Here is a 23,071-nt window from a genome sequence, read left to right as displayed (position 1 = left end):
CCGTGCACCCTCGCCCTCTCGGGGCCCACTCACTCCCGGATCGGGCGGTGCCTGGAACTTAGCACCTCGGACAGTTCCCGCAAGGTGCGGGGGCGGCCGGGCCTGTCTTCTCGCGAGCGCAGGAGCGGAGGCCCTAGAGGAGGCGAGGGAGTCTCGCGAGAGCGGCGGCTGCTGCGGGCGCGGGCGGCGCGGGCGCGTGAGCATCCTGCCCGGAGCGCGCGCTCCCGGCCCCAGCCCCGGAGCGGCTCCCGGCAGGGCTCCGCGCCGCGTCGCAGGCTGAGCAGGCGCAGCGCCGCGGCCTTTCTGCAGCCGAGCGGCGGCGGCGGTGAGTCCTGGGCCTCCAGGCCGGGGGAAGGGCTTTCCAGGGAGGCTGGGCGCAGGGCGAGGGGCGGTGACCCCCGTCCCGCTGGGTGCCCCCTCCGCGCCACCTTGGCGGGCAGGGCAGGCCGAGCGGCTGGAGAGGTGGGCTCCAGGTGACCTTCCCCGTCGGGGGCGGGAGAAGATCGCTCCAGGTGGCCCCGGGCTTCCCAACCCCCACCACCCCCATTCCCGGCTCCCGCAGCGGGAACCTGGGTCTTGGGTGACGTCAGACCGTGGAGCCTGGGCTCGGGCCCCCTTCCCCCCCAGCCCCACCTGGCGTTCCCTGGAAACCGGCCTCCTCCTCTGGGGGATGGCGCACGCGACTGGCGGCGGGGTGACGGTGGCCTCCTGTGGGTGCTTGCAGGTGGACCCAGCCTGTGCACGCCCCCCCCCCCCCCCCACGGTCTCCTCCCTTGGTTTGCCGACCTTTAGTCGGCGGGGGATGGGTGCACTGGCTGGCCGGAGCCCGGGGTTTTGGAGGGGTGACGCCGAGGTAGCTCGTTCCCGTGTTGGCAGGAGGTGACCATGAGGAGGGGGGTGAGGTGCGTGGGGATGCATCCCGGTCCCTGCCCCGAGGAGCTCCGGGCAGGGGGTTGGGGAAACCGAGGAGGGACTCCTACTGAGAATTCACCATCTCCTAATGCCCCAGCTCCGGGATGGGGAGATCAGTTAGGGCCTGGCCGACTTTCCCAGGGACAGAAGGAGAAAGGGAGGCAAGAGCCAGTGAATAGACTTCCTGGGGGAGGGGAGATTTGGTTGGGGGGAGAGTCCAGAGGGCATTCCCAGGGAGTGGTATGGGCTAAGAGGGGAGGCCCGCCTGTGACCCCAGCTCTGTGCCTGTGCCCATGGAGCAGGGGGACTCTGAAAGGATCCGAGCGTTACCTGCTCTACCTGCACAGGCACAGGGCTCTGAAAGAGGGGGATGGTTCTTGCAGGGGCATGACTGACAAGGGGGATTTTGTGTGGGGCTTCACAAAACTTGCTAGTTTAGATCTGACGGGGGCGTACTCCGGGAGCCTGAAGGCAGAGTCCCTGGAGCTGAGAGAGGATGTCTCTGGCGAATGTCTCTCTTCACAGAAGAAAGGGTCGCGGGTGTAGCAAACCCGGTGGAGAGTCCGCGGGATCGGGGAAGAGAACTCTGGAGAGGGGCCTCGGGCTCTGGGCTCTGCCGCTGTTTCTTTAACTCTTTCCCTGGCTGGCCAGCTACCTCTGAACAAGTTGATTACCCTTTTGGGCGGCTCTTTGCCAGCACCTTTCTCTGGGGAAGAAATAATAGGACTAAATACTGTCCTCCCTTGAGGAAGCTGCTTGATCTAGTTTAGAGCGTCCCTCCCAGTTCTTCATTTTCCTTTCCTCCCTCCTCCCTTCTTCTTCCTCCCCCTCTCTCTGCCCCCTCCCCACAGCATTTCCTCTACAGGCGTGCTTCCTTCCCCACTGATAGCCTGGAATCTTTCAAGGCTTCCTGGAGGAAGCATGGTACAGCAGGGTTGACAGAAGTTTGTGGGCTTAGCCTGATGGGGGAAGGGCAGCAGGTGCTCCACTCCCACCCCTTGGGAGGCTTTTTAAGTCTTTTTTTTTTTTTTTTAATATTTTACTTATTTATTTAACAGAGAGAGTGAGAAGCAAGCACAAGCAGGGGGAGCAGGAAAGGGAGAAGCAGGTTTCCCACTGAGTAGGGAGCCTGATGCAGGGCTTGATCCCAGGACCCTGAGATCACGACCTGAGCCGAAGGCAGATGCCTAAAATGCCAGCCAGGCTCAGGATCAGCAGGGGTACTGAACCGGCTGTCACAGGACAGTGACAGCCACATGCCAGAAGAATGCTGTTTTCTGAGGATGATTCATACTTCTGGGACTTTAGGGCTGGGGATGTGGGCTTGGGGTGTGATAAGCGGACCAGAGGTAGAGCAAGAGTGGGGAACTTCTGTCTTAGCAGCCTTGCTCTGTGCTCTTGCTTCTGCACTGAGTCATCCATACTTTGCTACACTGACTTCTCTGTAACCACGGGCACACCTTTGGGAGAAACCCCGGGAGCAGGATGGGGATCAGGCTGGAGCAGGGTTGGAGTCTCCTCCTTTGACTCTCCCACAACCCAAGTTATTATTTTTTTTTCAAGTTATTTTTTTTTAAGATTTTTATTTATTTATTCATGAGAGACACACAGAGAGAGGCAGAGACACAGGCAGAGGGAGAGGCAGGCTCTCTGCCGGGAGCCCCATATGGGACTCAATCCCAGGAACCCGGGTTCACGCCCTGAGCCAAAGGCAGACACTCAACTGCTGAGCCACCCAGGCATCCCATCCCACAACCCAAGTTATTGTCTGCCTCCCTCCTCCTTGTTTTTATGGAGGATTTTAGTGCTGGGCCACAGTCTTTCACTCCATTGCTTCCTTCTACCATCCTTTCTACCAGCCACATTTGAATCTGGCCATCATTGGCATGTGACTACCTCTAAAATCTTAAACTCCAGTATCCTCTGAGCACCATCAGGTCCAACTTCTATTTTATCTGCTTTGTGATCTCAAGGAGACCTCTAGTTCTCTGGTACCTCCATTTCCTCTGTTCCATGAGCATTATACCTTCCATGTCCTTCCTGGACTCCAGGGTCCAGGATTTTAACCATTCTCTGGTTCATGCCCTCAACAGCCATACCACTTTGTCTCTGTGTCCCACTACAGCAGCAGACCCCCCATTTCTGAATTCTACACTCAGAACACAAAAGTTTCTGGGTGCTATCACATACCAGGGCAATCTGGTTCTATGTTGGTGCATGGTCTCCAGCCTCAGCTGTTCCTCTGTCACTTTAGAAACCCTTCCCCTCTTCCCATCAGCTCCCCATTCCATTTTGTGGAGAAGTATCCCAAACTGGACCACTTTCGCAAAGCCTTTTGCTCCCAAGGAGGAGAGTTGGGTGGGTGTGTGGGAGGTAGGACTGCGCCCACGTTTCTCCATTTCTTGAGTTTGGTTGTTCAATCTCAGTGGAAGGAGGGCTGTCTACTCTGTGCTATGGATGCTGGCCCTTCTGTCTTCTGGGGTCCCAGTGTCCATCAGCTGTTTCCCTCTCTATTGTATGTGCCACTGTTTTCCCTGATGCCTTCCTCCCACTTCCAAATATATATACTCAAGTATCCTATCTGGAAAAACCTTTCTAACCCTATGTCCTCCTCCAGTTGCTGCTGTTTAAAACCTATTGTATCTTACTACAAAAGTGATATGAGGGGACGCCTGGGTGGCCCAGTGGTTGAGCTTCTGCCTTGGGCTCAGGGCGTGATCTCGGGGTCTGGGATCGAGTCCCGCATCGGGCTCCCCGCAGGGAGCCTGCTTCTCCCTCTGCCTGTGTCTCTGCCTCTCTCTCTGTGTGTCTCTCATGAATAAATACATAAAATCTTTTAAAAAAAGTGGCATGAGACCATTGTAGAAATTTTCGAAAGCAAAGATAGAAGGAAAGAAAACAAATAACTTATAATCTTATTATCCAAACATGACTACTATTCATTCTTTGGCACATGGTGTTACAGTGTTGCCACTGATAATCTTTGTGTGTGTGTGTATTAAAATCTCAGCAATTTTTCTGAAAGATGAGTCTGCTAGACTTGTCCCTTCTTCTCTTTCCTGTTTTCATTTCTTGGCAGCTGGCCTTTGCCCCACCACTTCCTGAAGCTGTGACCTCTAAACTGCCAAATAGCCCGTGACACACCTCACGGCTCCATGGCCCATGATATTGTCGATCCAGTTGATCAATCATTAAAAATATTGAGATAACCTGTATCATTAACATGAAAAATTTTTAAGAGATATTGTTGAGTGGAAAAAAACACGTTGTAAAACAGCATGTACAAAATGATCTTGTTTTTGTCATATATGCAAAACAGAAACCTAGAGGTCAATCTTTTAAAGAGATGGCCTTTGAGAAGTAGATTTGGAAGAACTTTTATTTTCAACTTTATACACTTTGTTTTTTTAACTTGCAATTTTTTTTTTTTTAAAGATTTCACCCACTCATTCATGAGAGACACACACATACACAGAGAGAGAGAGAGGCAGAGACACAGGCAGAGGGAAAAGCAGGCTCCATGCAGGCGGCCTGATATGGAACTTGATCCCGGGACTCCAGGATCACGCCCTGAGCCAAAGGCAGGCTCCAAACCGCTGAGCCACCCAGGGATCCCCAAAGCCACCCAGAGATCCCCCAAATATTTTTATACAAGGCTAAAAACATTTTCATTTTACAAAAAAAAAAAACCCTATGAGACTATATATACATATTTTTAGTTTCTATTTAAATTATAGCTAGTTAACACAAGGCGCTCTTTCTTTTTGTTGGTTTTAATTTTGTTTTTATTTTGGGGGGGAGGGGTAGAGGGAGAGAGAGAAAATCTTTTTTTTTTTTTTTAATTAATTTTTATTGGTGTTCAATTTACCAACATACAGAAAAACACCCAGTGCTCATCCCATCAAGTGTCCACCTCAGTGCCCGTCACCCATTCCCCTCCAACACCCGCCCTCCTTCCCTTCCACCACCCCTAGTTCGTTTCCCCGAGTTAGGAGTCTTTATGTTCTGTCTCCCTTCCTGATATTTCCCAACATTTCTTTTCCTTTCCTTTATATTCCCTTTCACTATTATTCATATTCCCCAAATGAATGAGAACATACACTGTTTGTCCTTCTCCGATTGACTTATTTCACTCAGCATAATACCCTCCAGTTCCATCCACGTTGAAGCAAATGGTGGGTATTTGTCGTTTCTAATTGCTGAGTAATATTCCATTGTATACATAAACCACATCTTCTTTATCCATTCATCTTTCAATGGACACCGAGGCTCCTTCCACAGTTTGGCTATTGTGGCCATTGCTGATAGAAACATCGGGGTGCAGGTGTCCCGACGTTTCATTGCATCTGAATCTTTGGGGTAAATCCCCAACAGTGAAATTGCTGGGTCGTAGGGCAGGTCTATTTTTAACTCTTTGAGGAACCTCCACACAGTTTTCCAGAGTGGCTGCACCAGTTCACATTCCCACCAACAGTGTAAGAGGGTTCCCTTTTCTCCGCATCCTCTCCAACATTTGTTGTTTCCTGCCTTGTTAATTTTCCCCATTCAGAGAGAGAAAATCTTAAGCAGGCTCTAGGCCCAGTGTGGAGCCCAGTGCAGGACTCAATCTCACACCCCTGAGGTCATGACCTGAGCCAAAATGAAGAGTTGAATGCTTAACTGACTGAGTCTCCCAGTCACCCCATGAGGCTATTTTTTTTTTTTTTTAAAGAGGAGAGGAATAGAATATTTCAGTGGCTTTCAAGACTCTTGAGGATAAAGCCCAAATTCTGCCCATACCCTTCAAGGCCAGGATGACCCAGCCCTTCTACCTTTCAACATGATTTTTGCCTTTCCTTCCTTTCCTTTGCTTTGAGCTTCATTCAGTCCCTTGAATATGCCATGCTATCGCTGTCCTGACTTTCACACTTGTTTCCCTGTCTTTCCCTGGCCGACTCCTATTCATCCATCAGGATTCAGGTCTTCTCTGAAGCCCTCCATGGCTCCTCCAGGACAGACCAGGGAGGGACTCTTCTATGTTCTCACAGCTTTTTGTACTTGCTCTTCCATGACACTTCTCAGGCTGTGTTATAATTGCCCATTGACAGGATCCCTGGGTGGCGCAGTGGTTTAGCGCCTGCCTTTGGCCCAGGGCACGATCCTGGAGACCCGGGATCGAGTCCCACATCCGGCTCCTGGTGCATGGAGCCTGCTTCTCCCTCTGCCTGTCTCTGCCTCTCTCTCTGTGTAACTACCATAAAAAAAAATAATAATAATAATTGCCCATTGACTTAACTGGGTTCTCCACTCTTCCCTCCTCCCTCTCAACCCCATCCTGTCTCCTCGTTTATAAAGAAAATTGAAGCAGATACACAGGACTCTCACTGTCCTTTCCAAGGCCTCAAACCCGCATCTGTTTGCATCATGTTTTCCTTCCCACTTGCTAGTATTGAGGCTTGTCCCACCTCCCGGCACTGGACCCCATCCTTCTCCCCTTATTAGGGGCTTGCTCTGTGTTAACCTCTGTTTCTATTGTCATTGCAGCTTGCCTGGATCTTTCCCATCTCTAGCTTACTTCCATCTTAAACACCCAGCAGCTGCAGCCCTCCCAGGACCCCATAGCCCACCTACATAGTACCTGTCTCTCTTCTCTTCCTAGACAGGCTTCTTCAAAGAGCTTTCTATGCCTGCTCTCAGCTTGTGTGTTCAACTAGCTCTAATTTGACTTCTACTTCTGCCCACCCTCACCCATCTGTGGCCATCAAAACAATTCTTGCCCGGGGCATAGATGACTAGTTGTTATTGAGTGTTATACACACCAGTCTTTAGCCCTTCTCATGCCAGACTTCTCAGTGGCATCTGTCATATTTGTTCACTGTCTGCTCCTAACTTTGGAGACTCCATGCTCCTGATTTTCCTCCTGCCTCAGTGACTGCTCTCCTCATTCTTTGCCAGCTCATCTTCTTCTGCCTGGTATTCATTCATTCATACATTCATTCATTTTCTGTTTGTATTTTTTTTTTCAAAGATTTTATTTATTTATTCGTGAGACACACAGAGAGGCAGAAACATAGGCAGAGGGAGAAACAGGCTCCTACAGGGAGCCTGATAATGGGATTCAATCCCAGAACCCCAGGATCACACCCTGAGTCAAAGGCAGACACTCAACCACTGAGCCACCCAGGCGTCCCAGATAATGACTTTTAAAAATTGTCATTCCATTTACGTTTATTAGAACATTCTCTTTCCTTCCTTTTCTTTTGGGTATCTCCATGGACTTATGCATTTTTTTCATTCCTTATATTATAATCTATTCCTGACATTATTCATATTCTTCTCCAACTTTGTATTTTGAAAACTTTTACACCAAACTAAAGTAGAAGGGACATTTATATTGCTTTGCCTAGATTCACACCTTGTTAACTTTTGCCACATTTGCTTTGATTCTGTATCTATGTCATTTTTATTTTCTGAACTATTTGAAGTGAGTTTCAGACATATGACACATTACTCCTAAACCCTTGAATACATATTTCCTAAGAATAAGGGCATTCTCCTGTAAAACTTCAATTAAATTATCACACCCAAGAAATGTAAACATCGACACAATAATTATTATTTAGTTTCCTTTTCATCCCAGTGATGACCTTTATAGTGTTTCCCCTTTGAACAAGGATCCAATGGAGGCTTACTTACACGTTGCGTTGGTTCTTGTTGCCATACATCTTTAGTCTCCATTAGTTTAGATCATCCTTTATTTTATTTTTTACTTTAAAAAATCTTTTAGGATGTTGGCATTTTAAAAAAGATTTTATTTGTTGGGACACTGGGTAGCTCAGTGGTTGAGCCTCTGCTTTTGGCTCTGGGTGTGATCCCGGGGTCCTGGGATAGAGTCCCACATTGGGCTCCCTGCATGGAGCCTCCTTCTCCCTCTGCCTGTGTCTCTGCCTCTCTGTGTGTCATAAATAAATAAATAAAATCTTAAATTAAAAAAAATATGTAATGTAAGATTTTAATTTAAATCTTTTATTTAATATTTTATTTATTTAAGATTTTTTAAAAAAAGACTTTATTGGGACGCCTGGGTGGCTCATTGGTTGAGCACCTGCCCCTGGCTCAGGGCGTGGTCTGTGGTCTCAGGATCGAGTCCCACATCGGGCTCCCTCCGTGGAGCCTGCGTCTCCCTCTGCCTGTGTCTCTGCCTTTCTCTCTCTGTGTCTCTCATGAATAAATAAATAAATTCTTTTAAAAAAATAAGAAAGACTTTATTTATTTATTCATGAGAGACACAGAGACAGAGGCAGAGACACAGGCAGAGGGAGAAGCAGTCCCTCCATGGGGGAGCCTGATGTGGAACTTGATCCTAGGACCCCAGGATCACAACCTGAGCCAAAGGCAGATGCTCAACCACTGATCCACCCAGGCACCCAAGATTTATTTTTAAATAACTTCAATATCCAATGGGGGGCTTGAACTCACAACCCTGAGATGAAGAGTTGCTCCACTGGCTAAGCCAGCCAGGTGCCCCTGGATGTTGGCATTTTTTAACAGTCCAGATGTGTTTAGTTTTCACTTATTTTTATGAATTATTATTATTAATTTTTAATAGTCACTCATTTATTTATTCAAAGATTTATTTATTTAAAAGAGCTAGTGTTTGGGGAGGGGGGGCGGAAGGAGATGAGCAAGCCGACTAGCAGTGAGCCGACTTCCTGCTGAGCTTAGTCCCAGGACCTTATCCCATGACCCTGAGATCATGACCTGAGGTGAAAGCAAGAGTCGGATGCTTAACTGACTGAACCACCCAAGCACCTCCAGGCCAGTTTAGTTTTTAGAATGCTCCACAACTTGGATTCGTTTGTTTCTCATGATTGGATTCAAGTTAAACGTTTTGGGGCAGGAATACTAACATAGGTGATGGTGCATCCTTGGTACATCATACTGGGAGGCCATAATGTTCATCTGTCCCATTATTGGTGATGTTAAGTTTGATCACTTAAGGTTGTTTCTGCCAGCTTTTTTTTTACAATAAAAGCACCTGTTCCCTTTTGTAATTAGCAAGTCACCTTTGGGCTGGTACTTTGTGACTGTGACTCTTCCTCCCCATAGTCTCTGGTCCAGTGGTTTTGGAAGCCATTGAGGATCCTTGCCTGAATCAGCGGTTACATTAGTGATGGTGGAGCTGGGTGATTTTCTAATTGTCACTCCTACACTTATGGCTAGCTTTTCTGCAAAGAAGAACTCTTCCCTCTCTTTTTATTATTTTTTTAAAAGACTTTATTTATTCATGAGAGACACACACACACAGAGAGGCAGAGACACAGGCAAAGACACAGGCAGAGGGAGAAGCAGGCTCCATGCAGGGAGCCCGACGTGGGACTCGATCCCGGGACTCCAGGATCAGGCCCTGGGCTGAAGGCAGGCGCTAAACCACTGAGCCACCCGGGCTGCCCATTCCCTCTCTGTTTTAACAGTGAGAACCCACGTCCCAACGATATCCACCCTGTACACTCATGCTCTCTCCTATGATACACATGACAAAGTTTCAGCATCACCGCACTGTAACAGCGGTAACAGTAAACCTGGTTATATTTAAACTTTCGTTTTCTTTTTTTAAAGATTATTTATTTATTTATTCATGAGAGACACAGAGAGAGAGGCAGAGACACAGGCAGAGGGAGAAGCAGGCTCCCTGAGGAGAGCCTGATGTGGGACTCGATCCCGGGACCCTGGTATCATGCCCTGAGCTGAAGGCAAGGTGCTCAACCACTTAGCCACCCAGGTGCCCCACCTTAAGCTTTCTTTCCAGTTATTTTTATCCTTAAGATATATCCTTTTAAGAGAACACAGAGTGCTCTGATCAAGTTATTTGGCCAGTTCTTTTTTCTATGTGGCCGTGTTATCAATTTCCTGTACAGTTAACTTCATTTGCTTTTGTTTACTTCATTTTTAGGGTTTGCTTTTCATTCTTTTTTTTTTTTTTTTTTTTGCTTTTCATTCTGGTGTAAGTTCTTGAGTATTTAGATATTATATGTACATTATATGTATATTATAATGTACAAAAACAAATGTACAAAAATATACATGTATATTATATGTACAAAAGTATGTATAAATCTTTACCCAGGGAAGTCTCATTAGTCATCTGAGCCCTGACATCACGTAGGTGACCATTTTTTTAGTGTCTGGTTTACTTTTCCTGTGTTTCTTTTGCAAAAAAATAAGCAGCTTTCTATGTTCTTATCCTTCCCCTTTTTGCATAAAAGGTAGCATACTATTTATACTTATTTGTACTTTGCTTTTTTTTTCATTTAACCGTTCCACAGCAGTTAATAGAGATCCTCTTCATTCTTTTTTACAGCTACTCCATTGAATGATGCACCACAGTTTATTCAAATGGTTGCATTTAGGTCACTTCCAACAGTTTGCTATTGCAAAATAGAGTCACACTGAATGACATGTATTTATTGTTTCTTATTTGTGGGTAAATAAGCAGAAGTAGGATTGTTGGGTCAAAGGAAAAAATATTTTTATTCTCCTCTCCCCTCGTTTATTTTTTTTACTATAAAAGATAGCATATTGTTTTGACTTTTCTGTCTTTTGTTTGCCTATTGTCTAGACTAGACTGTTTTATATTTATGTCATTTATTCAATGACTAGTAATGGTGGAGATCTTCCCACACCAGTATTTTTTTTTTAATAGCTGCAGAGCATTTTAAAAACTGCGGAACAGTCCACTGTATGATTGTACCCTTTATTTCATCATCCCCTATTGATGTGTAAATTGTTTCCAATCTTTTGGTGTTACAAACAGTGCTGCAATTAATGCAGCTGTGTAAGGGGATAATGTCTTTTCTTTTCTTTTTAAAGATTTTATTTATTTATTCAAGAGAGACACAGAAAGAGAGGCAGAGGTAGAAGCAGGCTCCTCGCAGGGAGCCGGATGCGGGATTAGGACTCTGTGGGATTAGGACTGGATCCTGAACCGGGATCATACCCTGAGCAGAAGGGTGTAGTCTCATGCTTGATGAATTTGCACAAAGTTGACACTGTGTAACCAGCTCCCAGGCCCAGGGACAGACCATTACCAGTAACTCTGTGTATGTTCCCTGTTCCCCCAAGGGCAACACTATCTTGACTTTAATTTTTTTTTTCCTCTCCTGCATCTTGACTTTTAATACCACAGATGCATTTTGCCTGCTTTTAACCTTGATAGAAATTTCTACTGAACTTTTAAGCATTGCATTACCTTAGTACTTAGTCATAGACCGTTGTCTTTATTTTTTTAGATTTTTAAAATTTATTTATTCATGAGAGACACAGAGAAAGGCAGAGAAACAGGCAGAGGGAGAAGCAGGCTCCATGCAGGGAGCCCAGTGTGGGACTTGATCCTGGGTCTCCAGGATCATGCCCTGGGCCAAAGGCAGATGCTCAACCACTGAGCCACCCAGGCACCCACAAAGACCATTTTCTGATTTTGAATATTCACAATGTCTATAAGGCAGCCCTGTCTGGGGTGAGGGGGTTCTCACAGCAACTGGGACTTAGTGTGTCCATAAGGCAGCTTCTTATCTCCCTGGGACACTGTGTCTGTTCTTTTTTTTTTTTTTTAATTTTTATTTATTTATGATAGAGAGAGAGAGAGAGAGAGAGAGAGGCAGAGACACAGGCAGAGGGAGAAGGCAGGCTCCATGCACCGGGAACCTGATGTGGGATTTGATCCGGGGTCTCCAGGATTGCGCCCTGGGCCAAAGGCCGGCGCCAAACCGCTGCGCCACCCAGGGATCCCACACTGTGTCTGTTCTCTTGGTTTCTTCCCACGATGGGACTCTCAGTGAATAGCTCCACCATCATGCACTTACGGTTTTAGCTGGCAGGGAGTCTTCTTGATGGCCTCCCTCCTCCCACTCCCCAAATCCACCTCAGGGTCCCTTCAAACTGGCCTCCTAAGCGCCTCAAGAATCACTCCCCACCTCACCTCTCCAGCTGCTGCTTCCACTTTGTACTCTTTGCTTTGGCTAAGGTAGCTTGCTTTTCCCTTTCTTAAAAGTGTGTGGCGTCTTCCTACATCAGAGTCTGTGCAAGCTTTCTGCTCTGCCCGGAAGGATGCCTTGCCCTAGGCATCTCCTCTGTATTCTTCAGATCTCTTTGCTCACTGCTTATGTCAAATTTCCCTGACTCCCTGACTCCCCTTAACAGGTTAGATCACCTTGCTATCTATCGTGCATATTTTCATGGTAGCCACCTTTCCCTTTTAGAGTACGTACTGCACAGGTTATTGACTGTATCACGCAGAGGGCAGGAGCCCCATCTGTCTTACGCTGCCTCCCGGTGCTTGACACATTACACATCCCCAACAGATGACCGAAGGCAAAGGCAGGAGAGAGGGGAGGCCAGCTGTGAGTGATGCCGGCTTTGTCATGTTCAGGATCAAGGAATAGAATTTTCTCTTTCATGGGCAGTCTGGCTGGCTCAGCAGTTTAGCACCGCCTTCAGCCCAGGGTGTGATCCTGGAGTCCCAGGATCGAGTCCCATGTCAGGCTCCCTGCATGGAGCCTGCTTCTCCCCGTGTGTCTCTGCCTCTTTCTCTCTCTTTCTCTCTCTCTCTCTTTCTCTGTGTCTCTCATGAATAAATAAATAAATAAATAAATAAATAAAAAGAATTTTCTCTTTCAGAGGTCTCTAGTCTCCTCAGGCCTTTTCTGTCACTTGCCTTCTCATGGGGGTCCCTTCCCAGGTTCCTTTCCCCTCCTCAAATAGGATTTTCTGAAGATAGACTCTATGCCTTGAGGCAAAGGACAGGAGTGCCTGGGCTTACCCCCCTGTAGGCGTTAGAGCCAGGTTCTAACCCTGCAAGGGCTGAGAGAGGGACTCGGTTGAGCTGGGCCTGATCCTCATCCTGCTCTGGCTTTTCTTTCCTTCCAGGTCAAGACAAAGAGGCGTGGGCAGGCCGCTGGGCCGGCTGGTGCCATTGGTGCCATCATGGCAGGTAAGGACAGGGTCACGTGGATAGAACATGCAAGTGAGCATAGGATGGGTGGCCCCCTTCCTAGTCTCTTTATCCTCTTTGGTTTTTGGAGGTCGAGTTCTTTCTGTCCTCTTGTCCCCAGGCTTTTCCTGGTCCCCCACTGAGGCCTGTATCTCCAAAACCCTCAGCATGACACTGTCCAGCTCTCTGTCAGGTCTCTGATTGAGCGTCCCAATGCCCTGGTCCTGCTGGCCATCTGACTGATACAGCAGCACAGGTGGCTCACTCCCTGTCCCTCGGTCACCATTGCTCTTTAATACTGTGAGACCCTTTCCTTCTGGCTTCTCAATTGTCTGGCTTTCAAAGGCTCGGGTATAGGATGCCAGAGCTGGAGGGTCGTTGAGAGACTATCTAGCTGATGCCCCACCATACCAGATAAACAGAAAACAGGAGTATTGGTGTGCACATAGAAACCCTCATCTCCAGGCTCGCCCATCCTGCTTCATCTGCCTGGAACTGGACAGCATTTAATTGTTCTTCTGAGAGATGGTAACACTGCCTCGAGGCCTTTGGTTACTTTGGGAACCTAAGAGCAGACTTGAGGAACCAGGGATGGCCAGGTGGGGTTTGCAGTGTAGCCTGTGACCACAGGGGCCGGGGGCAGGGCGGGCAGCTGAAACCAGGGCAAGGAGGATCATACTGGGTCATCAGGGAGGGGAATATTTAAGGTGATGCTGTGCAATATACTTCACCCACAGAGAAAGTGAACAACTTCCCACCGTTGCCCAAATTCATCCCCCTGAAGCCATGTTTCTACCAAGACTTTGAGGCAGACATCCCTCCCCAGCATCTCAGCATGACCAAGCGCCTCTACTACCTCTGGATGTGTAAGTGCTGTGGGATGGGGGTGGGCCATGGCGGGTGGGAGGAGGAGGGAGGAAGGCTGATCGGTGCTGGCCATCAGGATGGGGGCCCGTAGGCCTGGCTGTCCTTCAGCCACACTTGCAGCATCTGCATGGGCCATCTCCCAACAGCCTCCTTTCATGGGCCGACTCCCCATCTGGGCCCTGGTTTCCCTCATCCCCTTGCCCTCCACTTCTCATTCACAGAGCATCTAGATAAGCATTTCTGGCCGCAGTATCATTTCTCTTTTCTTGTGCTCCCTTCCCCTTCCCGCTTGGGTGATTTGCCAGGGAGCCTCCAGTGGCTGCCAGGACCTTGGGATTCTGGATTCAGAGAGAAATCCTAGTCTCAAAGCCACATTTGTCTTTGCTTCCTTTGGAAAACTGTTAGAGAAAATAGCATTAACTGGGAATTGGGAGATATGGGATCAAATTGGGCTGGTTGTCCTTCTTCCTAAGCAACAGTCCCCTCACTTAGAGCAGGAGAGTTTTGAGTCAGTGATCACTATGGTTCCAAGGAGTTCTGTGTTGTTCTCTAAGAATATAGAGGTCTAATGTTCTACAGAGTTTAAAGGCTCTAGTTGCTGATAGTCTGTGTCAGGTCAGTGGGAAAGTATCATTTTAGAGGGATGGGACTTGGCTGTGCCCAGCTAGTACCTTCCAGGCATGTACAAGGAGGGGGAGGGCAGGCTGGCTTTCCTGAGTGGGTACCTGGCCTCACGGAACCTTAGACCTGCAGTGGACCACCGCCAGAGTCTGTCACGTGTGATGTTCCTTGAGTCAGCCCACACTTAGCTGCTGACTTGGGGAGGTGATTGCTCATGCCAGCAAGGTGGTAAAGAACGCTGTCTTTGCAGGTTCTTCATGGGATGGTAGAAGGAGTGTGGGATAGAAAGACTCAGTTTCAAGTCTTGGCTGGCCTTTGGGCAGAGAAGGAGCCTTTCTCCAAGTAACATGAGGAAAGGAAGAGATGGGGCAGGTGTGGCTAGGTCTGTAGATGTGGGGAAGAGGACGAGGAGGTCGCCTCTAATGGCTTCTATTTTTTCCAATCAAATGTGATGTAGAAGCAGGAATGGGAGCTTTGAGGAAAGTGGGATTAGAATGAAAGCACATTTGTGGACAGAGGGTAAGGACACTATCCAAAGACACATGACCCCTAAAATTTCTAGGCCATTCATAGGGTCCGCTTGAGTTTGGCTGATGAATTTATGGTCCTTGCAGGCTTCTCTGTAGGCTTCCTTCTTTCCTAGCAGCACTCAGCTCAGGTACAGATGGGAATTGTGTCCATCCAGGGGGAATGTGACCAGAAAACGAGGTAGGGGAGAGCATTAGAAAACACGTAATGAATTATGGAATCAAATCTGGACAGGGAGAGAAATGGAGGTAGTAAAAAGCTGAGTGGCCATGTTAATGGATCTGTTCCAAAGAAGTAGTAGAATAATCCCAGTAGAGGCACTAGCACCAGTGAGCTAGAGGGAGACAGGACTGGGAGGAGAGGTGTAACCAATATAAAAACAGGTTAATGTCTGTTCTATGTATTGAGCAAGTAAAAGCAGTTCTGGGAGTTCCAGCATTCTCGGAAATTGGGGTGGGGGGGCAATAAACAGAGATGAAGGAAATGCAGCTGAAGTGCAGAGGAAGAAATGCTCACCCTTGTTATGAGGGGCCCCAAGATGGGTGTACCCGCACAGATGACCATGTTGTCCTGCCAGTCTTGGGGAGCACCCCACCTGGCCCCAGGCTCTGAGAACTCTGCCCCTGAGAAGATCTCATCCAGGAGCTGGATTTAAGGGCTATAAATACCTTCCTAAGTCCTCACTAGGCACCTGCCAGATGCTTTGCTCCCAAGGAAATGCCTATGACCCTTGAGATGCTTAAGGGCTCTATTCAGAAGCCAAGAACCAGATCCCTGGTTGTTTGAGGCCAAGATTGAGGCCCCCTGCCTTTGGTTTATTCAGCGGGTCTTTCTGGAGCCTTCAAGGGACTCAATCTAATGTTCGAGGAAGGGAGGAAGGAAGCACCCTGATGTCAGAAGCCCTGAGTGTATGTTAATGCCAGCATGAGTCTTTAAGGTTTCTGCTGGCTGTGATTCAGTGACCCTGTGGTTCTGAGTTCAACTAGAGTAGGTGGGCACAGATGAGTGGGAGCCTGAGTTCTACTCTTTGGGAGCTTCTAGTGTGGTTGATGGGCTGGGGTTTTGTACTTGGGGAACCATGCAGAACAGCCCAAGTCTGCACGAGGTCGGAGGGATGGGACATGAATAATGCTGCAGGAGTGAAGGAAGGCTTCGTGGAGGAAGTGGCATGGTAGTTGTCTCAGAAATGAAGTAGATAAAGACTGAAGGGATCCCTGGGTGGCACAGCGGTTTAGCGCCTGCCTTTGGCCCAGGGCGCGATCCTGGAGACCCGGGATCGAATCCCACATCGGGCTTCCGGTGCATGGTGCCTGCTTCTCCCTCTGCCTGTGTCTCTGCCTCTCTCTCTCTCTCACTGTGACTATCATACATAAATAAATAAAAAATTAAAAAAAAAAAAAGATAAAGACTGAAATCCTGGCCAATGCTGCCTGCCCCATTTAAGAACAGGGCAGATGGCACAATGGCTCGAAGAGATGCTTCTACAAGGCCCTTTACTTTCCACTTTTTGTGCCCCTTGCAAGAGAAGATGTAAGGGTTTCCAATGCTTTGAGCTTGGTGATTGCTGTGAGCCTGGGAGGGCCAAGGGCTGAGGCCATTCTTAAGAAGGAGAAGAGTATTTGTTTTCTTTTTAAAAAATATTTTATTGGGATCCCTGGGTGGCGCAGCGGTTTGGCGCCTGCCTTTGGCCCAGGGCGCGATCCTGGAGACCCGGGATCGAGTCCCACGTCGGGCTCCCGGTGCATGGAGCCTGCTTCTCCCTCTGCCTGTGTCTCTGCCTCTCTCTCTCTCTCTCTCTATCATGAATAAATAAATAAAATCTTTAAAAAATATATATTTTATTTATTTGAGAGAGAGATCACAAGCAGGGAGGAGGGGTAGAGGGAGAAGTAGACTCTCCACTTAGCAGGAAGCCCAATGCAGGACTCGATCTCAGGACCTGAGCTGAAGGCAGATGCTTAACTGCCTGAGCCACCAGGGGCCCAGGAGAAGAGCATTTCCACCACCTGGAGGCTTTGGGGCCCTTCAGTGGGGCTTGTCGGGCTGAGGCTCTGGGTTCCTGGTCTGGAGACTCTTTGTTCTCCAGATTTCTCAGATCTCTAGGAGTGGGTATGGGAGGGGAATTGGTCTAAGCTCCCAGCTTTCTTTCTTACAGTCTCTACTCCTTCTGTGTGTGTATGTATGTGTGTCTCATGTATCTGTGTGTGTGTGTGTATTCACTGATGTGGTTGTGGGCGCGAATCTCTGTAAATGTGGTTCTCATGTATGTTTGTGTGTCTCTACCTCTCTGTACATTGTGCTGCTTCCATTTGTTTGCTTGTGGGTCTGTTGAGTTATGGGTGTGTGTGTCCATGTCTGGTTGCTCACGTGTCTGTGCATGGGCCTGGGTGTCTGTGTGTGCACCTGGTGTTTGTCTCTGTGTGTGCATGTGCTCCTGGGTCTGCAGTGAACAGCGTCACGCTGGCCGTGAACCTGGTGGGCTGTCTCGCGTGGCTGATCGGAGGCGGGGGAGCCACCAACTTTGGCCTCGCCTTTCTCTGGCTCATCCTCTTCACACCCTGCTCCTACGTCTGCTGGTTTCGGCCCATTTACAAGGCCTTCAAGTAAGTGGTTGGTGCCGACCCCAGCTCCTAACCTTGTCTCTTTGCCTACCTCCCCTTTTCTTCTTTACATATTCTCTCCCCTTTTTTTTTTGATTACCCCCTGTTCCAAACTCACTTTCACTTGTTCATCTTCAGCTCAGATGGCCAGATAGGATGTGGGCTTCCTGAGAACGCAGTGCTGGGGTGAGAGAGCTAGGAGGCAGAGCATTGGTTCCTTCTTTCCTCACTCCTCACTTCCTTTTTCACTTCTTTGGGTGGACACAGCATGGAGATTAGGTCTATTTTTGTTTTGCCTTCCCCAGGCAGCTGTATGTCAGATTTGCCAATGGGGCCACCTGTCCCAGTTGGGCTGCCTATTTTTGTACCTGTGGGGCCAGCTGATTTGGTACCAAGTGGACCATCTATTCATGTGCGAATGGAATCAGTCATCCATGTACTACTGACATGGTTTATGTGCTAATGATGTCATCCAACTCTGTGCTAAAGGGACCACCCATCCATGTATGAGTGGGGCTGTCTTGGTGCCGATGGGTGTCTACCTTGTGTAAAATGAATTTTCAATCTTGGTGCTAATGGGACTATTCATCCGTATACCAACAAGGATATCTGTCTTGGTGCCAATGGAGAATCCATCTCAGTGCTAACGGGGCCTCAAATGTCTTTGCCAATCAGATCATCTATCTGTATGCCAGTTAGGCTACAGTTTAGTTCCAGTAGGGTTCCATTCTTATACCAATGGACTTTCTGGCTCTGAGCTTATGGAAATGTCCATCCATGTACCAGCAGAGCTAGATTATCTTGATACCAGTAAGCTTATCCATCCCCTTGACGATGGAGTCATTTATTCCTCCCATAACTGACCCATCTATTTCTATGCCAGTAGGGCCAACCCTCCATGTACTTACTGTACATGTGACTGGTCCATTTGTAGGGAGATCTCTCCCTATGTAATGTTGCACACACAAGACTAACACATAGAAGCTTGCGAAGATCCATGTAAACATGGTCCCATTTTTGCCTCTCCACTAGTCCTGTAAGCGTCTTCTGTCCATTGTATAATCATTTAAACTTGAGAGGCCTGGGGGGTCTTGAAGATAGGGGAAGCCCTGGCCCTCTACCCAGTTAATGAGAATCATCTCCTCTGCTGCAGGACTGACAGCTCCTTCAGCTTCATGGCATTCTTCTTTACCTTCATGGCCCAGCTGGTCATCAGCATCATCCAGGCCGTGGGCATCCCAGGCTGGGGAGTCTGGTAAGAGATTGGGGTGTCTGGGATGGACCCACGCCTGGGCACCCGTGGCACCTTGGGTGTGTCCTTTGTTTACATCTTGGGCTAGCTGCTTGGCCTGCAAGAGGATTCAGGGTAGTGTAGTAGACACAGCCATAGCAGCAGAGGGGAAGGAGAACCTCACAGTGGTTTTTGAGGTTGCCAAGGGGTGAACCCAAGAGCAGGAAGCATCATGGGAGAACCCAAGGGCAGGAAGCTTTAGTCTGAGGAGCTTATCTCCTGAGTCCTGGGAAAGGATTTTTCTGAACCATTGCCACAGGCCCTTTGGATGATCTCTTTGCATCCGATGTTGTGGCCCCTCCCTGTGACAATGAGATGGCTCCTGGCTGTGGTGGGGTGGCTCCCGGTTATCCCTCACCATGCTGGCAGCCCCACAGCTGGCCTCTTCTTGCAGCGGCTGGATCGTCACCATCTCCTTCTTCGGAACAAATGTTGGCTCAGCAGTGGTGATGCTCATTCCCACCATCATGTTCACGGTCGTGGCTGTGTTTTCCTTCATCGCCCTCAGCATGGTATGTGGTCACCTCAAGGTTGAGAGGGCGGCTTTGGGAAGGGGCTACGATCTGTAACAACCCCTCCTCCATGTGACAGGAGGACCCAGAGGTCTTCCAAGGGACTCAGTCTAGAATGGCTTGGTGGACTTTGCTCCTTGCTCCTAGTACACAGGGCAGGTGTGGGAGGGAGGACTGGCTTTTACAGGGACTTATCTCTGGCTTCCAGGTGTTTCCTGGATAGGCTGCCCCTTCCCTTTGATTAATCTTTCCTTGTGCTCCTCCTCCTACAGGTTCATAAATTCTACCGGGGCAGTGGGGGGAGTTTCAGCAAAGCTCAGGAGGAGTGGACCACGGGGGCTTGGAAGAACCCACACGTGCAGCAGGCGGCCCAGAACGCAGCCATGGGGGCGGCCCAGGGGGCCATGAATCAGCCGCAGACTCAGTACTCCGCCACCCCCAACTACACATATTCCAATGAGATGTGAGCCATCCACGCCTACCAGGAGGGCAGGGCTGGGGGTCAGTGGGTCAGGGACTCAAGCCACATTGTCTGTTGTGGTAACCAAGCAGGGTTCCTCCCTCCCTTTTTCTCCTCCCCACCTTTGTACAAAGAATCAGAGTTATATATATATAACTCCCCCTTCCCCCACTCCTTCGGATTCTGCTCTCAGCGCCCGAGAGCTGTGGGCTGCAATGGAGCTGTCCCGTGCGGTGGTAGCTGTGTCCGTGTCCCCTTGTGAAATAGTATGCAGTGGAGGTCTCTGTTGTTGCGGTGCTAGATGTATGTTTAGAACTAAACCAGCCCCACCCTCCACCAGGGTACCCCCTCTGACCTTGGCCCAGGGACCCCTCATGGACCAGGGGGAGGCAGAGCAGAAAGCCTGGCTCCTTCCCCAGGGTTATGAGCTGAAACTGTCTCCACTTTTGATGTCACTGGGAAGCAACAGTATTTAGCACTCATGGGGGCGGGGGGGTGGGTGTCGATAGGTGGAGACAGGCTAGGGATCTTCTTTGCTCTTCCTGATCTGGTCTCCTCTCCCCTTCTCCTCCCTCCTCTCTTCCTGGTGTCAGATTCCCTGTGCTTCTTTTCTTGCCCAGGGTCTCTCTCTTCCCCATGTGGCTTATCTTTGTCTTCCCCAAGGCTGAGTGTCCCAATTGTATCTGCTCCTGAGACTGAGCCCATTCCCAAACCAAGGAAGTAGACAGGAGCTGAGCCTTAGGCGCGATGTAGGAGGGCACACAGCTGGAGATGCACAGCCTACCTGGGTACCCGACTCCCAGAAAGTGGAAATGCAGGGTTATCTCAGAGCATGGCCTGCAGGAGTAGGCTCCTCTCTTCTCTGCCCTGCTTCCCCTCCTTCTCTTCCCAGAGCCCCCTTGAACTTCTCTGCCTGTGTCCCTCCCCATACCCTCAGCTGCTAGCCTAGCCCCATCCTGTGCTAAGTGGCATCTGCCATCCATGAGGGCAGATTCCACTGCCTTCTCTGAAGAGCTGGGTGGTGTCCAGGTAATGTTCAGGTGTAAAGGTGCAGCTGGAGCCAAGGATATGTAAATAATTATTGGTCTCTGTGTGAGACCTGGCTGGCCCAAGCCCACTGGGCAGGTACCAGCTATCTCTGAATGACCATTGGATTCCTAGGAGCAAATAGCTGTTCTGCTTGGGTCTGGTAGAGTGGCAGGCTCAGAGGCTGGGAAGATTGAAGGAAAAGGCAGGCGGGGCCCAGTGAAAGGAGAGCATGCCTTCTCCCACCCCAGCTTGCTTTTGGTCATGGAGCAGTTCTGGGCACTTGAACTCAGGCCCCGGAAGAAGCACATGTCCAGTCCTGTCCACAAGCACAATGGCTGGAATGGGATTTCAGGTTGGATGGGGTGGGAGTGGAAGCCCTCTGGTTTGATTTTTTGTTTTCAAATCAAGATTGCTTTTTCCCTTCTGCCTATTAGACTTGTTTTTTGGCCCTTCCTCACCCTGTCAGGACCCCCTTTCCCTTGCAGGATAGTGATTTAAGGCCCGTGGGGATGTTCTGTTCCAACCATTGTGAAAATGTCACTGGCTCTTTCTGAGTCCTGGAGGGAGTGGATTCTCACCCAAGGAGCAGCTGCCTATTTTCCATCCTCCTTTCTCCTGCCTGGGCTATTTGGCCTGAAAAATGTAGCCAACCCAGCTTGGTCACTCTGGGCTGGCTCCAGCTTGGAACCCAACATCTGGGCTTCCAGGTGCCATCCTGAGCTTAGAGCTCCAGGCACTTCATTTTCCTGTAAGGGGAGCCAAGACCTCTGAAAAGTTATCTTCCTAATGGTCCCTTAGGCTTGGGCCAGAATATGATTGGCTCTCTGCTCTACCATTTTCTCTCCAGAAAGCAGGTGTCACAGCCTCTAGTACCTAAGAAGAGACCCAAGGTCTAGGTTTTCTTCGCCTTTCCTCTCCCCTGCCCTAGACCTCTGGCTCCCTTTCTCTTAGTCTCTCTGGTAGCCCCAGGAGGCCTGTGGTAGATCTCATCCCTGTTGGATGCCACCTGCAGTCAATTTCCTGTCCCACCTGCCTCTCTTCTTCCCTGGCCCAGACCTATATGGCCATGCCTTGGCTCTGCTCTTGGGAAGGCCTGCTACCTGTATGTGGCCTAGCTGGTCCAGGCCCTGGGATGCTGCATCTCCAGGCAACTATGCACTTTCCTAGGGAGGGAACTAGTATGAGATATGGGGGCTGGGCATGAATTCATCTCTGCTGGATGGTCTGGGTTGGGGGTGTGGTGGAGGAAGGCCCAGGTCAGTTCTGGGAATCCTCAGGTCTGGCCAGCCAGTGATCTGCTTTGCATTTTACTGGTGACTACTGCTCCTCCTTGTTTCTGGGAGACACGGACCATTGTCCAACTGGCAGTTGACCTGCCTGAGCTAATGTCTGTCTGTGGTAACTAAGTGAACCATAATAAAGGGGAACATTTGGCCCTGTGCGTCCTGCTGCATCTTGTGTCTTCATGTGGGCCTGTGTGGAGCTTCACTGTGGGCTATGGGACATGGCGGTAGGGTGGGTCAAGTGGGTTTGTGGCCTGTCATTCCCAGAGGCCAGAAGTCACACACCTCTGTGTGATTCTCCGAGGCAACCTTGGGTAGGCCTTGAAAAGGCCACACAGGCCACCTTGCCTGTCCTATTAGGAGGAGGAGTTCAGAGTTGCCTGAGGAGAGGAGGAAGTGGAAGGCTGGATTAATGGGTGGGGGGTGGTTTGGTCCAGACAGTCACTGCAGGCAAGGGCAAGGGTAGCAAGGGTAGAACACAGAGGGCCCCCACCTCAGCTCTAGCTGATGGAGACTGGCAGCTGACTGAGCAACCTCAACAAACACAGGGCTTGGAGGAGGGGGGGAGGGTTGTCTCTGGATGGTGAAGAATGAAGACGGCAGAGAGACAGCAGCGAAGGGTACCCCGTATGCTCTCTCTGCTCTGGAGGAGTGTGTGCCCTCCATTTAGATCGCTGTGCTGGCACTTTTTTTTTTTTTTTAAGACTTTATTTATTTATTCATGAGACACACAGGCACACACAGAGATAGGCAGAAGGAGAAGCAGGCTCCATGCAGGGAGCCCAACGTGGGACCCCATCTCGGGTCTCCAGGGTCACGCCCTGGGCCAAACGGCAGGCACTACACCGCTAAGCCCCCCAGGCTGCCCGAAAGTGCTGTGCTGGAACTTTAAGTTTCTGGTCATGCTTCAGGATTCACCTTGAGTGACTCCTCTGAGGGCTTCCCTGCCTCTAGTTGTTTGGTCCCTCTGCTTCATGGAGGATCTTTTTTTTTTTTTTTT

General features: G+C 49.4%; 1 protein-coding gene across 1 annotated transcript; it reads left to right on the top strand.

Moving 5' to 3' along the window:
• The first annotated feature begins 135 nt into the window (after nt 1-135).
• SCAMP5 (secretory carrier membrane protein 5) lies at nt 136-22,229 on the top strand. Its single transcript, XM_025985674.2, has 7 exons — nt 136-325; nt 12,817-12,880; nt 13,618-13,746; nt 17,343-17,499; nt 18,650-18,751; nt 19,182-19,299; nt 19,572-22,229. The coding sequence occupies exons 2-7, from the start codon at nt 12,874-12,876 to the stop codon at nt 19,764-19,766; spliced, it is 708 nt and encodes a 235-aa protein (XP_025841459.2). The 5' UTR covers nt 136-325; nt 12,817-12,873; the 3' UTR covers nt 19,767-22,229.
• The last annotated feature ends 842 nt before the right edge of the window (nt 22,230-23,071 follow it).

Source organism: Vulpes vulpes, unplaced genomic scaffold, assembly GCF_048418805.1.
Source record: "Vulpes vulpes isolate BD-2025 unplaced genomic scaffold, VulVul3 u000000678, whole genome shotgun sequence".
Taxonomy (NCBI): Eukaryota; Metazoa; Chordata; class Mammalia; order Carnivora; family Canidae; genus Vulpes; species Vulpes vulpes.
This window is presented reverse-complemented; position numbering and strand designations above follow the sequence as displayed.

Excerpts from the sequence above, each read along its gene's own strand:
- SCAMP5 (XM_025985674.2), top strand. Across the intron at positions 17,500-18,649 it reads CCCATTTACAAGGCCTTCAA|GACTGACAGCTCCTTCAGCT; the intron begins GTAAGTGGTTGG and ends CCTCTGCTGCAG. Across the intron at positions 19,300-19,571 it reads CCTTCATCGCCCTCAGCATG|GTTCATAAATTCTACCGGGG; the intron begins GTATGTGGTCAC and ends CTCCTCCTACAG.